The 15,955-nt window shown below is 63.2% G+C and overlaps 1 protein-coding gene across 1 annotated transcript in view; it reads left to right on the forward strand.

The window, feature by feature from the left end:
• SORCS2 (sortilin related VPS10 domain containing receptor 2) overlaps window positions 1-15,955 on the forward strand; it is a 218,823-nt gene that overhangs the window by 164,418 nt on the left and 38,450 nt on the right. Inside the window, exons 4-6 of the mRNA XM_054708320.1 lie at window positions 9,319-9,483; window positions 12,029-12,102; window positions 15,497-15,561. Of these exons, the coding sequence (XP_054564295.1) occupies window positions 9,319-9,483; window positions 12,029-12,102; window positions 15,497-15,561 (304 nt within the window). The remainder of the gene's footprint in view (window positions 1-9,318; window positions 9,484-12,028; window positions 12,103-15,496; window positions 15,562-15,955) is intronic.

A 15,955-nucleotide genomic window follows, 5' to 3' on the forward strand; every position in this document is an offset into this window, starting at 1 on the left:
GCCTCGGGACCTGGAGGCCCCAGGACGGCTGGCACTTGGGGGTCAGCAGGATGAGGTCACGGGGGGGTCATGAGTGCCAGCCTCAGGGCACGGCGGGGGTCAGGCAGGGACGTGACAGGCGGGCTGGCATGACGTAAATGCAGGTTACCTGTGACTCGCCAAGAATAGAATTCCGGTTAAGGAAGCACAAGGACCCCGTGTGCTGCTGGGGTTTCACACGTGACCCAGCGTGGAACTCAGCTCAGGACAGGGTGCCTCCCAGGTGAGGAGACGGGCTTGCCACGGCCACGGGACACGGGCCGCCAGGCGCCTCTCGCTCAGACTCCGTCCTGTGCCTCCTTGTCCACGGTTACTTAGCCCAGAACCGTGACACGGAGCGGTTCCTCCGGGCCCCGCCCGGCGCGTGCTGCCGACCCAGCAGGATGCGGTGCGCTCACTACCGAGCGGAGCGGAGCGAGCGGGGGTGGCGGGAGCGCTGTCTGCTCCCCATGACTCACGCGGCACGGGCGGGCTCTGCGCTGATTCTAATTTAAGGCCCGGGGGTGGGCGTTTGTCTGTCTCCTCTGTCTGCCTCTCCGCGCGTCAGAGCCGAGCGTCTGTGCCCGCAGCTGGGCACATCTGTGTGGCCAGGAATAGATGGGCGGCTGGGTTTAAATAGACACGTTACTCAGTGACGCCAGTCCTGGGGGCTGGGGGGCCTTTGGGGCTGTGCTCGGGGAAGGGCAGACTAACCCAGCCCCTCCCTGACGGAGAGTCTGAATGGGACCCGAGGCTGCGCTGAGCGGGGAGAGGTCTGAATGGGCCCCGAGGCTGCGCTGAGCGGGGAGAGGTCTGAATGGGCCCCGAGGCTGCGCTGAGCGGGGAGAGGTCTGAATGGGACCCGAGGCTGCGCTGAGCGGGGAGAGGTCTGAATGGGCCCCGAGGCTGCGCTGAGCGGGGAGAGGTCTGAATGTGAGCGGGGAGAGGTCTGAATGGGCCCCGAGGCTAAGCTGAGCAGCCAGCGTCTGGCGGCGGCGAGGGGGGTTCTGGGCGCCGCTTTCCTGTTTATCACTCGGGAGCTCGGCTGCGAGGCCGCTGGGACGGGCACCGCCTCCTGCAGGAGGTGTGGGAGCCCCGGCCCCCGAGAGTGAGCCCGACAGGCCAGGGGGCAGGGTGCAGCCACCGCAGTTCCTGCAGGGACACGCGGCAGCGGGCCACAGAGCGGCCGTGCAGCCAGCGAGCGCGGTGGTGGCGGCAGAGGCCGGAGAACGGCCCGGGGTCCCTCCAGGTGAGGGCGGGCTGGGTGCCGGAGCCCTGCCCTGCGCTTCGGACCCTCCTAGGGGCCCAGCGCCCATGACAGGCCGGCACGGCCCATGCCTACCGTTGCCTACCAAGGTGCCTCGCCTCCTGGCGGAGGGAGGATCATCCCCCGACGGGCCGGGTCGCGGAGCTGAGGCAGCTCAGAGGCAGTGGTGACAGGACGGGGCGCATACGGCCCTGTCGCACCTGAGTGTGGCGTCTCCCTCATCGTGCACCCTAAAGCCTCACTCGCCTCACCCGCAGCCTGGCCGGGGGCTGGGGGCTTCCCGGAGGAGGTGTCGCCCGAGCCAGACCTCCAAAGATGAGAAGAAGCCAGTCAGGGCAGAGCTCAGTGTGACCGGAACATTCTGAAGGGGGCCCTCCTTCTTTCCCAGGAAGTCTCGTGTTTGGGTTTTCTGTTGCAGATCCTACTTTCATTGGGTGTGCTTCGCTCCCCTTGTTATCCGGTTGTTCAGTTCCTCCCCGTGCACCAAAGCTCCTTTCAAAGTGAGCTTGGCGGCAGAGGCCAGTGATACACGTTTCCTCCTCCAGGAAGCCCTCTGTGATACGCGTTATTCTGACCCCTCCCCTGCTCTTTCCCCAGCATCTGTGCGTTCATCTGGTCCATCCCAATGTTCCCTAGTGTTCTCGCTGAGAGTCTGCCTTTCCCTCGGGGCCGGAGGCTGTGCAGCCTGGCGAGGCCCATGTGTCTGTCACGGCCGCATCTCCTGCCAGCAGGTGCCCTATCCCAATATACAGGCACTGGTGCTCCTCCCACGCGGAGCCAGGGCCCTGGGCCCGGGTGCCTCCCCATCACAGCGCAGTGAGGGCCCACAGAGGTGCTGGGTAAGTGCTCAGTGAACTCCGCTGAAGCCAGCTTCCTCTTCCAAAGCAAAAATGCTGCAGCAACCTGGCTGTCATGGACAGGGAACTGGATGTCTAGGGGACTGTGCTCAGTCCATCATATACATCTTTTCATTTATCTCTTCTAATGACCTCTGCCGTGGGAATTCCTATCTTCACGAGCAGCCTGAGGCTCAGAGACGTGAATGCACTTGACCAAGGTTGCACCGCTTCTCGGGGGCCTGGTGAGGACAGGAGCCCAGCTCCGTGTGCCTCCAGCGCCTGCACGACCCCCTCGTGCGAATGGCGTGGCTACACTTTGCTCCGGCGGCGTGACCTCCCGCCTGGGGCCTGGGGCTGTGCTCAGTATCCCCTCCATCCTGCAGATCGTCATCCGCGTGCCCGAGCGTGGGTGCCGGTGCCAGAGCCCCAGATCCCAGCAGGTTCTCCCTCCTGGCGCAGCCCCTCGGCCTCCTGTCTCCACGGGCGGATAAGCGGTGACGGCAGTGCCCTCCTCAGGCAGCTGGGAGCCGTGGCCTCCGGGGCCTGGCGTGGGCTGTGCTCCTTGGCTGGTCCATTTTGTCACCCGAGGCCAGGGCTGCACAGCTGGTTGGCATGCAGCTCGTGGGCACAGAGCTGGCGGGCACAGAGCTGAGCACGCAGGGGCTCAGCACTCAGCAGGGCCCTTGAGAAGGGCAGGCTCTGACCCCACGGCCCGGGCAGTCCCGTGACACCGGCCGCAGGGATGACGGTGGGAGAGCTGTGGAATGATGGGCTCCGTGCTGTGCATCTGGGGCCATGGCGGAGGGATCGGGCGTGGCTTAGTGCTCTTGTCACTGCACCAGGGCCTGCGTGTGCACTTGGTACTGGGCCCACGGGTGATGTCACCGCACCAGGGCTCTGCGTGTGCACTTGGTACTGGGCCCACGGGTGGTGTCACCGCACCGGGGCCTGCGTGTGCACTTGGTACTGGGCCCACGGGTGGTGTCACCGCACCGGGGCCTGCGTGTGCACTTGGTACTGGGCCCACGGGTGGTGTCACCGCACCGGGCCCTGCGTGTGCACTTGGTACTGGGCCCACGGGTGGTGTCACCGCACCAGGCTCTGCGTGTGCACTTGGTACTGGGCCCACGGGTGATGTCACTGCACCAGGGCTCTGCGTGTGCACTTGGTACTGGGCCCACGGGTGGTGTCACCGCACCAGGCTCTGTGTGTGCACCTGGTACTGGGCCCACGGGTGGTGTCACCGCACAGGGGCCTGTGTGTGCACTTGGTACTGGGCCCACGGGTGGTGTCACCGCACCGGGGCCTGCGTGTGCACTTGGTACCGGGCCCACGGGTGGTGTCACCGCACCGGGGCCTGCGTGTGCACTTGGTACTGGGCCCACGGGTGGTGTCACCGCACCGGGCCCTGCGTGTGCACATGGTACTGGGCCCACGGGTGGTGTCACCGCACCGGGGCCTGCGTGTGCACTTGGTACTGGGCCCACGGGTGATGTCACTGCACCAGGGCCTGCGTGTGCACTTGGTACTGGGCCCACGGGTGATGTCACTGCACCAGGGCCTGCGTGTGCACCTGGTACTGGGCCCACGGGTGATGTCACTGCACCAGGGCTCTGCGTGTGCACTTGGTACTGGGCCCACGGGTGGTGTCACCGCACCGGGCCCTGCGTGTGCACCTGGTACTGGGCCCACGGGTGGTGTCACCGCACCGGGGCCTGCGTGTGCACTTGGTACTGGGCCCACGGGTGGTGTCGCCACCGGGACTCACGCTCCAGATGAAGCTGTCGACTGTTTCCGCTCACATGTTGCCTCTGATTTCAAACCGCCGGCCTCGTGGCCCAGCACCGAGCGCAGGTGCCATATGTTCCCCCGGAATAGCACGCGGAGAAAACACGCCGATTAAAATAGACCGGGTCCCCGTTTGGAAGAACAGTCTGCCAGCAGCGATGCTAATTGAGTTGTTTTTTGCTCCACGATTCCTCTCCTCGTCAGCACTTCGGTCGTCCCCCACCTTCCCGGCTCACTCATCCACTGAGGCCACCACAGCCCCGATCCAGATCAGCGCCCTCCCACCTCGGCGCCATGCTCCGCGGGCTCCAGCCCTCACTGCGCTGTGATGGGGAGGCACCCACGTGGAAGGAGCACCAGTGCCTGTTTATTGGGACAGGGCACCTGCTGGCAGGAGATGCGGCCGTGACAAACACATGGGCCTCGCCAGGCTGCACAGCCTCCGGCCCCGAGGGAACGCTGGGCTGGACCAAATGAATGCACAGATGCTGGGGAAAGAGCAGGGGAGGGGTCAGATAACGTATCATGGAGGGCTTCCTGGAGGAGGTGGCCTTTGAAATGAGCTTTGGTGCACGCGGAGGCACTTGACAACCAGATAACAAGGAGAAGGGTGTCTCTATCATAAAAACAAGCTACACTCACGCTGCGGGGAGGGGTACCTGCAAAGCAGGGGTGCCCGAAATAAATGAGAAACATTCAGCTTTGTTGAAGTTGCCTAGCGTTCGGGGCTCAGAAAATTTGAAAGAATTTTAATTTTATCACACATGGGTTTTGTGTCATTTTGAAATGTGAAGATCTGTTTTCTGCCTTAGCAGTGGTGAGCGTGGAGGTGTCTCGGTCCCGCTGTGCATTCCGTGTGCCCGGTCTCAGCGAACTGGAGAAACACACCGGTGGCTGAGGTGGCTGGCGCCAGGCGTGTGGGGTGGGAGCGGTGAAGCTGAGCGAGAGGCAGGGCAGGGCCCCGCCCACGTGCCTTGGTCCTGGAACACCCTCCATGGGTCACCACCCATCCTTCAAGGCTCATCTGGTGTCACCTCCTGCGGGAAGCCCTCCTTCTTGCCCTCAGACCTGCCCTGCACTGGGTGCTATTTTTCCCTTCCCTGAAGCCCGTGTGAACCCGAGCCCTCGCCCGCCCTGTGGCTTCCTGTGATATGTGACACGTGGGCAGTGAAGAGGCATGAACGAGTGAGACTTTTAAGTGATTTCTGCAGCGAGGTCACTTAGTGCCCCGGAGTGTTTCCTCCCAACGGAGAAAAGCAAACAGTCCCCTTCGGAGTCACACCTGAGGTGGAGCTACTCATTCATTCATTCATTCATTCGTTCATTCGTGCATCCGTGTCTCCACCAGGCCGGGCCCACGGCAGGCCTGTCCCCGATGCCAGTGGTTCTAAGAAGGACTGAAGCTCCATCCCTGTGTTAGAAATAAGGTGAGCCCCCAAGTCAGGGGTCCGGGCAGAACACAAAACATCCTCGGGAGCCAGGCAGCAAGGCAGACATCTTTACTTCTGCGTAGAGGGGTGTGCACACGTGGTCTGGAAGCGCATGCACACCGAGTAGGCGGTCTGCTCGGCTTTATAACCCCTGATGCACGTGACCTGTCCCTTGCTCTTGATTGGAGCTCAGGTGCACAGTCTTTCGTGATGGAGGGGTTGGCCTTTGCTGTTTCAAGATGGTGGCCCCCAGGGAGCTGCAAGCCATGCGGCCCACATGGCGGCTGCCAAGTCACGCAGTCCAAAATGGCATCCGTCTAAACTGTTCTTTGACAGAAAAGATGACTTGTGTATTCTCACACCTGGGCTCAGGGCAGTATGAGGTAGGGAAGTAAATAATAATTTCATCATAACATTTTGAAAAATGCATTATAAGAAAAGCGCCTTACTTATTTTAAATTATTTATTGATTTTGAGAGAGAGAGAAACATCAGTTTTTGTCCCACTGATTCATGCATTCATTGGTTGATTCTTGTATGTGCCCTGACCGGGGATCGAACCTGCAACCTTGGTGTATCAGCATGATGCTCTACCAACAGAGCTACCCAGCCAGGGCCATGAGAAAAGCCCTTTCGTGAGGGAAACCGGGGCTTCCCTGGCCGGAGGCCCCGGCAGCATGCGAGTCACTGCCCTGGGGGGAGGGCAGACCCGGCCCCGGAGCCTGGCATGGATGTTGCGTGAACCCTGCCGTGTGCAGCGAGATGTGTAGGAAGTCTTGGTGACCTGTGGCGGTTTCCTGATTGCCCGGGGAAGCCAGGTGCAGTGTGGAGCGTGCAGAAGCAGCAGGGCGATGGGTTATGTCAGGGAAGCCATGGAGCCTCGAAGAGCTCCCAGCAGCCAGAGCTGGGCAATTTGGACAACTCAGTAACAATGTAACACCCACTTACAACAGTAACAATGTAACACTCACAACAATAACAATGTAACACCCACTTACAACAATAACAATGTAACACTCACAACAATAACAATGTAACACCCACTTACAACAGTAACAATGTAACACTCACAACAATAACAATGTAACACCCACTTACAACAGTAACAATGTAACACCCGCTTACAACAGTAACAATGTAACACCCACTTACAACAGTAACAATGTAACACCCACTTACAACAATAACAATGTAACACCCGCTTACAACAGTAACAATGTAACACCCGCTTACAACAGTAACAATGTAACACCCGCTTACAACAGTAACAATGTAACACCCGCTTACAACAGTAACACTGTAACACCCGCTTACAACAGCAACAATGTAACACCCGCTTACAACAGTAACAATGTAACACTCACAACAATAACAATGTAACACCCACTTACAACAGTAACAATGTAACACCCACTTACAACAATAACAATGTAACACCCGCTTACAACAGTAACAATGTAACACCTACTTACAACAGTAACAATGTAACACCCAATGTAACACGCACTTACAACTCGGAGTATACAGTGCATATTCATGAGTTCACAGTGATGCAAATGAATGTTGAATAAGTAAATAAACGGGGGGGGGGGGGCAGAGGAGAGAGGAATCTCCCAGTCTCCTCCGGTGTGGAAGAATTCCCAATAATGAATGTGGCTCCTCCACCCCCGGAGGGAGCCCACCCCCTCCTCGGTGTGGGCCGAGCCCAGGTGTCCTCCCAAAGGGACCGTGCAGAGGACAAACCGGAGCCGCACGGCCCGGCCAGTGAGGGCAGCGTCCCGGGGACAGGCCACGCGGACAGCACGTGCCCTGGGGATGGCCCCACGAGGATGGCGCTGCCCCCATGCTCTTCCTCCCCAAACCCTGTAACCCCAGTGTCACCTCGAGAAAAACGTCAGACAGAGCGAAATTGAGGGACATCCCGCAAGATGCCTCTCCAGGGTCCCTCAAAAACGCCAAGGTCATGAAGAGCAAGGAGCGTCTGAGACTCGGTCACAGCCCAGAGGGGCCTGAGGGGCCGTGAGGACTAAACGTCGCGTGGGATCCTGCGTGGGTCCTGGAACAGAGAGAGACGTTGGTGGAAAAGCCGGTGAAATGGGCGCTCGGACACGGGTGTGTCCAAGTTCGTGCCTCCATTGTAACATTGTATCCAATTGTATCTACTGATGGAGGATGTGAACGGCAGGAACCCGAGGGCCCGGCTCTGTGAACGCTGCAACCTCCTGTCAATCTAAAACTACTCCAAATAAACGTTTATTTAACATGAACACTTTCTCCTAACCCCGCCACTTAACACCGACCGTTACTAACACCCCTGTGTTTCCTCCTATTCATTTCTTTTAGATTGGGGTGTAATGGACATACCCATAATATGCTAATTAGACCTGACGGAAGCCCGGGTCCCGGGTGCGGCAGCCGGGAGGAGGAGGGCCTACTCATGCACGGGCTTCGTGCATCGGGCCTCTGGTAACAGGATGTCGGTTCCAGGTGTACAACGTGGTTCTGTGTAGAAATGATCTCCACAATGGGACTAGTTAGCATGATAACCTCCATGGTTGCAGCTTGTTTTTAGGACTCTACTTGCTTAGCAACTTTCAAACATGCAACGCATGTCTTCACTGGCCACCGGTGACCAGTGGTGACGCCCTCGGGACGTTATTTTATAGCCACGTGTCTGCCCGGCCGCGGCCTCGGTGCGCCGTCCGCCTGTGGCCTGAGCTGGGTCTTGAGTCCACATGTAAGTGAGACGATAGGAGATGCGTCTCTCTGCCTGTCTGACTTACTTCACGCAGCACAATGCCCGCAAGGTTCACCGTGTTGTCACCGATGGCCGGTCCCCCTCTCTTCCACGGCTGCGTGATAATCCTTTCGTCCTTATTTCATGCGTCTTCCCTGAGAACGGGAGACTCGCTCTGCACCCTCACCAGGGGCCCACTGATGCTAACCGTCCTTGGCACATGGTCCGGGTGGCACGCACAGGAGGCACGCGTGCCCGGCGTCTGACCCTGTGTTTGTGTGAGCACACGGTAGCCGTGTCGTTAAACATCTCAGCAAACACGCTTCTCCGATCGCCGGCTCCCCTCCCCCTCCCCCACATTTGCCCTCTGTACAGACACAGCTCGGGGCACGTCGCCCAGGACTGGGGGGTGTGCGTGGGCCTCCTCGGACCCTCGGTTTGCTGGGGCAGAGGGTCTGGGCAGGAGGAGACGGAGGGACGTGCTGGGAGCTCATGAAGGTTCCCTGGAGACCGGAGCACCGTTCGTTCACGCGGAGGCGGGGGCTCCGTGCGGCTCAGGGGTCCTGCTCGGTGTTTAATGGTCTTCGGCGGGAAGGCCTTCCAGAGGGATGTCGGGGTGGAAGGGGGGGGGCCCACGCAGAAGGGGTCTCACGGCCCCACGCCTGCCCTCAAAGCTGCGCTCGCCTGTGGGGGCCAGTCCCACCCCTCCCGGCAGCGCCCCCTGGAACCCTGGGGCTCGGGAGTCACGCTCACATCTGGACCTTGGCTCCCTCCTGCCTGGCCTGTGGCCTCGGCAGTTTGCCTCCCGTCTCCGCGCCTCAGTTTCCCCATCTGCCCAGCGAGGCGCCCCCGGTATAATTAGTCGCCTCGTAGAGTTCTGAGGAGACGGCCCGTCACAGGCCTGTTGGGCTGTCACCGCAGGTTCACCAGGGCCGGGCGCCGTGCTGTGTCCTCCCCTTTGCAGACCCGGAAGCTGAGGCACAGAACCGGAAGTGGGCATCCGAGCATGGCCCCCACATGCTGGCCCCACGAACTGGCCCCTGAGCGCTGACCCCCACGTGCTGGCCCCTCAGCGTTAGTCCCCTCAGCACCTGCCCCTCAGCGCTGGCCCCTCAGCCCTGGCCCCTCAGCGCTAGTCCCCTCAGCACCTGCCCCTCAGCGCTGGCCCCTCAGCACTGGCCCCCACGTGCTGGCCCCCCAGCTGGCCCCTCAGCTGGCCCACCTGCCGCCTGTGTTTCAGATCCTCTTCCTCAGCTCCTCGCTCAGCAGCGGGGAGCAGAACCTGTTCCTGAGCACGGACGAGGCCACCACCTTCCAGAAGCAGCTCGTGCCCTTCACCGTGGACAAGCTCATCTTCCACCCCAAGGACGAGGACAAGGTCCTGGCCTACACCCAGGAGGGCCAGGTGCGCGGCGGGCGGCGCGGGCTGCGGCCGAGTGTGTGTGTGTGTGTGTGTGTGTGTGTGTGTGTGTGTGTGTGTTTATCTGTATATGTGTATATGTGTAGTATGTATGTATTTTTATTGATTTAGGGAGAGAGAGGGAGGGATTGAGGGAGGGAGAGAAACAAAGACCGGCTGCCTCCTGCAGGCCCCCTTATGGGGATCCAGCCTGAAACCTGGGCCTGTGCCCTGACCGGGAATCGAACCAGCCTCCTCTCAGTGCCCGGACGATGCCCGGCCCCTGAGCGGCACCGCGGGCTGTTCTTGCGGGGTTAGCCGCGGACCGGTATCCCTGTGCGCGTGTTCTTGCTTCTCCTGGTGTGTTTGCCTTTTGTGAAGCAGAAACATTGTCTTTCCGCACAATTGACGTGCATCCTAAAACCCCCTCCCACGAGAGCCGAGGGAGAGGCTTCGTGGAGTTCCGGGGCAGGAGCGTGCGCACGTGGCTCAGCGAGGATGGCGCGTCCGTTAAGGTGGAGGTTTTATCATCGGCCTCCGGGAGCCGGTGGCTCCAGCTGGTTTTTATGCACTTACTGTCCAAGGAGATGGGCAGGGCTCTCCCGATGTGCAGATGGGTCCATGGAGATGGGAGGTGGACTGGCCCTGGCCTGGTCACCCCGATGCCACTGGCACAGGGTAGAGGTGACTGTCATCCTTCGCAGGGGACTCCTCAGCCAGCCTCCATTATGCTCGGGTCTGCAACGTGGGAGTTGCTCCAGTGAGCGGACACTGCGTCCTTGAGCGGCTTACCCTCTCTGAGCTTCAGCTCTGTGGTGTGCGTGTGCGTGTGCGTGTGCGTGTGTGTGTGCGTGTGCATGCGTGTGCGTGTGCGTGCGGAATGAAGGGCGGTGGACAAGCCCTGAGCTCTGTCCGGGCTCCGTGAGAGGCCACGGCCGCTGCCAGGCTCTCCCACTGCAAATCCAGTCCAACCGCCGCGTTCACTGAGCACCTACTGCCTTCGCGCCTGCTGACAGGGCGCTGAGCTCCTGGCCCCCTGATGCTTGTGCCCAGGGATGGGAGCTCCCGAAAGCCCTTCCTCAGCCCTGGCCGGCGTGGCTCAGTGGATAGAGCGTCGGCCTGCGGACTGAAAGGTCTCAGGTTCGATTCTGGCCAAGGGCACACGCCCGGGTTGCCAGCTCAATCCCCAGGGGGGGCCTGCAGGAGGCAGCCCATCAATGACTGTCCCTCATCATGGATGTTTCTATCTCTCCCTCTCCTCTGAAATCAATAAAAATACAGATTTTTAAAAAACCCTTTCTCCGTATCATAGGTGATCATTTCTGATCACGGACCCTGGACAAGTGTCAGGAGACAGTGTCCTGCCACCTGTTTGTGAATAAAGTTTTATGGGCACATGCCTCCCACTTGTGTGCTGTCGCTGGTCGCTCTCCTGCGCCAAGGGCAGGGACGGGCAGTCGCCACAGAGACCGCAGGGCTTTCCAGGAAAGGGTGGCGGCCCCGGCCCCAGCCCCGGCCCGGGCGGTTTGCTCATTCATTCAGTGCCCCCGGCAGGGAGGGCGGGCTCGGCGTGCTGACAGGTGAGCGGGGGTAGGCATGGTGACAGGTGAGCGGGGGTAGGCATGCTGACAGGTGAGCGGGGGTAGGCATGGTGACAGGTGAGGGGGGTAGGCATGGTGACAGGTGAGCGGGGGTAGGCGTGCTGACAGGTGAGCGGGGGTAGGCATGGTGACAGGTGAGCGGGGGTAGGCATGGTGACAGGTGAGCGGGGCTGGGCATGGTGACAGGTGAGCGGGGCTGGGCATGGTGACAGGTGAGCGGGGGTAGGCATAGTGACAGGTGAGGGGGGTAGGCATGGTGACAGGTGAGCGGGGCTGGGCATGCTGACAGGTGAGCGGGGGTAGGCATGGTGACAGGTGAGGGGGGTAGGCGTGCTGACAGGTGAGCGGGGCTAGGCATGGTGACAGGTGAGCGGGGCTAGGCGTGCTGACAGGTGAGCGGGGGTAGGCGTGCTGACAGGTGAGCGGGGGTAGGCATGGTGACAGGTGAGCGGGGCTAGGCATGGTGACAGGTGAGCGGGGGTAGGCATGGTGACAGGTGAGGGGGGTAGGCATGGTGACAGGTGAGCGGGGGTAGGCATGGTGACAGGTGAGCGGGGCTAGGTGTGCTGACAGGTGAGCAGGCCGGCTGGGGCCCACGAGCAGCTGGGCTCTGCAGAGAAGCGGGAAATAGGACTGGGCGGGGCCCCGGGAACCCCTGCACCGCCTCCCTCTGCCTCCAGCTGGGCTCTGGTCGGGAGGGGCCCTTTAGGGAGCTCCACACCCGCCTTCAGCCTCTGGGGGTTGGTCGGCACCCCCTGTACCCGCGGGTCCTCAGCCCAGGCGGGTGAGGTGTCCCCGTGGCGGGAAAGCGGGTGAGACGTCCCGTGGCGGGAGGGCGGGCGGGTGAGACGTCCCCGTGGCGAGAGGGCGGGCGGGTGAGACGTCCCCGTGGCGGGAGGGCGGGCGGGAGAGGCTCTTCCTGACCGAGCGCTGTCCCTCTCTCTGCCCAGCTCTACGTGTCCTGTGACCTGGGGAGGAAGTGGCTGCTGCTGCACGAGCAGGTGACCAAGGACCACGTGTTCTGGTGAGCGCACCGCAGAGGGAGCGTGGGTCCCGCGGGGCCCCTCCCGCCCCGGCTCCGGGCTCCCTGCTCCTGCCTGTCCCCGGCCCTGCCCATTCTCACCCCCGGGGCCTCCGGAGGGCCCCTGGGCTCTGCTGGGCGAGGCAGGAGGGGGAGGCCGGGGCTGGCGTCCTGGCCGCACGTGCACTTGGCCCGTAGTTGGGGCGGGTGGCTCCTGGGCCGTGCTCCCGGGGAGCGTGGTCTGGTCTCACCCCCAGCCAGGCAGCCGGGGCCCAGGAGGCCCGTGTCCGGTGACGGAGCGAGGCCCACGGAGGACAAGCACCCCCGAGGCCGGCAGCGAGGCCAGCGGCGCTCAGAGCCCGCGCTCCCCGCGCCTTTCTGTGCAGCGGCCTCTGGGCACGCGCCCTTCTGTCTGCCGGATTGCTCTTCCTTGCACACGCATGTGCACAGACACACACGTGCACACGCGCACACGCACACGCACACGCACAGGAGCAGCGCCCTGCCCTCCCCTGCGCCACACGCGCTCACGGAAGCTGGCGGGAGCTGGTCGGCTGAGCCGCCGGAAGGGGCCTTTCGCTGGGCGGAGGCGATGCCCTCTCCCGGGGCCGCCCACGGGGGGGAGGGCCGGTCCCTCCTTGGAAACCGCAGCCCTGCCATCCATCATCCCATCCGTCACCCACCCGTCATCGGCCTTGTCGCTGAGCCAGCCGCTGGCCCGAGGCTCCCAGGCTGGGAGGGGGCGAGGCGGTGGGACCTGAGCGGAGGCGGCCTGTGTGTGGGGGCGGTCCCGGCTCACAGAGACCCCTCGGCCCGAGAGAGAAGCCGCCGCAGGTCAGTCCTGAGAGCAAACTGGCCTCAGGCAGGCGTTGTGACCGCATTGCGTCTCCCCCAAGCCCCTCAGACACCCCCGTTGTTGTGCGTGAGCGATAACCACCAGGCGCCCGCGGCCCGGTTCCTGGGGATGCGGTGGCGGCGGCGATGGGCCGTGGTCGGCGCGTCCGGGCGCTCCGCACCCCGCAGCGGGCGGCAGACCGGCCAAGGCCCGTGTGCCTGACGCTCGGCTCCGGCTTTTCTGAGATGCTCACCGTGAGCTCCTCAGAGTGGCCTCGTGGGGCCTCGCGGGAGGGCGGCGTGGGGACCCGCTGCGCGCTGGGCCCCCTCAGGCCCCGTGCACCCCCTCCCCTCTGTGTCTCAGCGCCCCCAAAGCGAGGTCATCGTGGCTGCCCAGCGGCTGCCACGCCGTGAGCACTGACCGTCCACCGGCCCGGCCCCAGGTCCGATGTCTCAGGCCTGGCGTGCACACCGCAGCCCAGACATCCGTCCTCACGCTACGGAGGGCCACTGGGACCCAGCCCGGACGGCGTCCTGGTCGCACTGCCCGGAGGCAGCCGCCCGCCGGGACTGCCTCTGCCGCGGCCCACGCCGTGCCGTCGGTCACCGTGCTGGGCAGCGTGTCTGCTTCTCCCTCGGCCTGGGTGCGGGCCGGCGGCAAGGCCTCTGTCAGGGAGGGCGAAGGGGGGGCGGGAGCGAGGCCACCACTCCAGGCCGGGGCGCTGCCTCTGAGGGGCCTCAGACCCATGTGCGTCCGTGCTGCCCTCCATCCAGGAGAGCAAAAGGCAGCTCCTGAGCTCCCGCCGCACTTGACTCCCGGGGTGCGCTTGCCCGTGGGTGGTCTCACGTGCCTGCTGTTCGTAAACTGTGTGCGGAACCAGGCCGGGGCCTTCCCCAAGTGCCACCGCTGGGGACCCGGACACGGGAGGTGCAGGGGTCAGCACTGTCGTCTCCTGCAGGGAGCCAGCTCTGTCCGAGGCGCGGTAAAGGCAGTGTCTCCCCAGCTCAGGGGGGGGGGGGGGGCTCTGCAGGGGCCGGGCCTCAGGCCTGCGGTGCTCCCGGCCCAGTCCAAGGCCTCGATGTGGGCAGGTGGGCAATAGCCGTGGGGATGCTCTGATGGGGGCGTGAGGGGCTGAGGGAATGAGTAGGGGAGAGAGGGAGTGGGAGAATGAGTGAGTGAATGAGTGAGTGAGTCAGTGAGTGAATGAATGAGGGAGTGGGTGAATGAGTGAAGGAGTGAGTGAGGGAGGGAGTGAATAGTGAGTGGGGAGTGAATGAGTGAGTGAGTGAGGGAGTGAGGGAGGGAGGGAGGGAAGGAGTGAGTGAGTGAATGAGTGAGGGAGGGAGGGAAGGAGGGAAGGAGTGAGTGAGGGAGTGAGGGAAGGAGTGAGTGAGTGAATGAGTGAGTGAGTGAATGAGTGAAGGAGGGATGGGGAGGGAGGCAGAGTGAATGAGAGGGTGAGTGAGGACAGGCTGGTGTCATTACGGACGTACGGCTGGCGGACTGGGAGACCACACGTCACTGCGCAGCCCCGAGGACCGTCGGCTCCGTGGGCAGGGACAGTGGCCCTCTTTGTCCGGGAAGGAGGAGTGCAGGCAGGAGAGCCCCGTCCAGGGGCTCACGATGCCCTGTTCACGGAAGCCTAGCTCGCACTTCCCGCCATCGAGACTCCACTGAGGGTCAGAGTGACTGGTGCTGGCGCCCACAGCTCAAAGGTCAGGGCCCTACAGGGGTCCCCACTCACTCCCCCACGGCACATCTGCGGCCCCGGGCTCGATTCTGACGCTGACGCAGCTGGCCCGCCCTGGTCCCCTGAGCACACAGCCCTGGGAGCTGCGGTCCCTCCTCCTCCGCCTCCTGGCGGCTCCCTCCGCAGCCACGGTGCCCGCTGGGTTCCAGGCACATGCCCGCCGTCTGCCTGAGCCCCTGGGCCACTATCGCCGTGGGGGGTGGGGAGGGGAGCAGCAGCCGAGACCAGTGACTTCCCAGCACGCACTGTGGTGGGTGGGTGGCCGGGAGCCCCGGGGTGACGGAGAGTCCTGGAGGGAAGCCCACCTCTGCCTCTGACGGCTGTGCACCCTCAGGGCCGGCGCTTTGCTTCTCTGAGCCTCAGTTTCCTAATTTTTGCAAAATTAGGGAGATATCCCAGGCCTGCCCCTGGCTCCCAAGTTCATTTCGATCAAAAACAAAACAAAATGCCCCCCAAAACACACACACACACATGCACACGCACACACACACACGCGCGCACACACGCACACACACACACACGCGCGCGCGCACGCACACACGCACACGCACGCACGCACACGCACGCACGCCATGGGGACGTCTTGCGTAAGGGACGTCTCCTGTGGAGACGATGCAGACAGAAGGCTCAGCAGACCCGGTCCCTGCCGGGCGCACACCCAGGAGCCGTGGCGCCTTGGAGAGGACTGGCCTCCAGCCCACAGCGAGAAGAATGGTCTCCGGCTCGGGAGGCCACGTGGCTACAGGGGGTGCGGGACACCGACACCGGCACCATGCCGTTCCCAGTGCCAGCCCGAGCCCCTTCTCTTCCAGGGCTGAGTCTGGAGGGGGCGCCGACGCGGACCTGGTGCACATGGAGGCCCAGGACCCTGCAGGAGGTGAGCCAGGGCGGGCCACACCGTGGTCCCTGAGCGCCGTCCGCGGGAGCCGCCCTCCTCGGCCGCGGCCCGCACGGCCAGCTCTGCGTGCGTGCTGCGGCATCATCCTAACCGCGCTTGTTCTGGGCGGGGGGTGGGGTGGTGGGGGGGCGGGGAGGGAACCGGAGGCTGGGCGCTCTGCTCCGGTGGGAAGTCTGTTCCAGGGCCATTTGTTCCGGCCCCTGAGCGCCGAGTGTCTCCCGCTCACCCAGGCCCACCCGGGCTTGCTGAGCTCTGAGGGGGCCTCCACTGGTTCCCGCTCCGTGGGGCGGGGCTCCGTGCTGGGGACTCGGGAACAGAGACCCCTGCCCCTGGCTGTGGGGGCAGCAGACACAATCAGCCGTCTTGCAGGTGC

The sequence above is a fragment of the Eptesicus fuscus genome, chromosome 2, assembly GCF_027574615.1.
Source record: "Eptesicus fuscus isolate TK198812 chromosome 2, DD_ASM_mEF_20220401, whole genome shotgun sequence".
Lineage (NCBI taxonomy): Eukaryota > Metazoa > Chordata > Mammalia > Chiroptera > Vespertilionidae > Eptesicus > Eptesicus fuscus.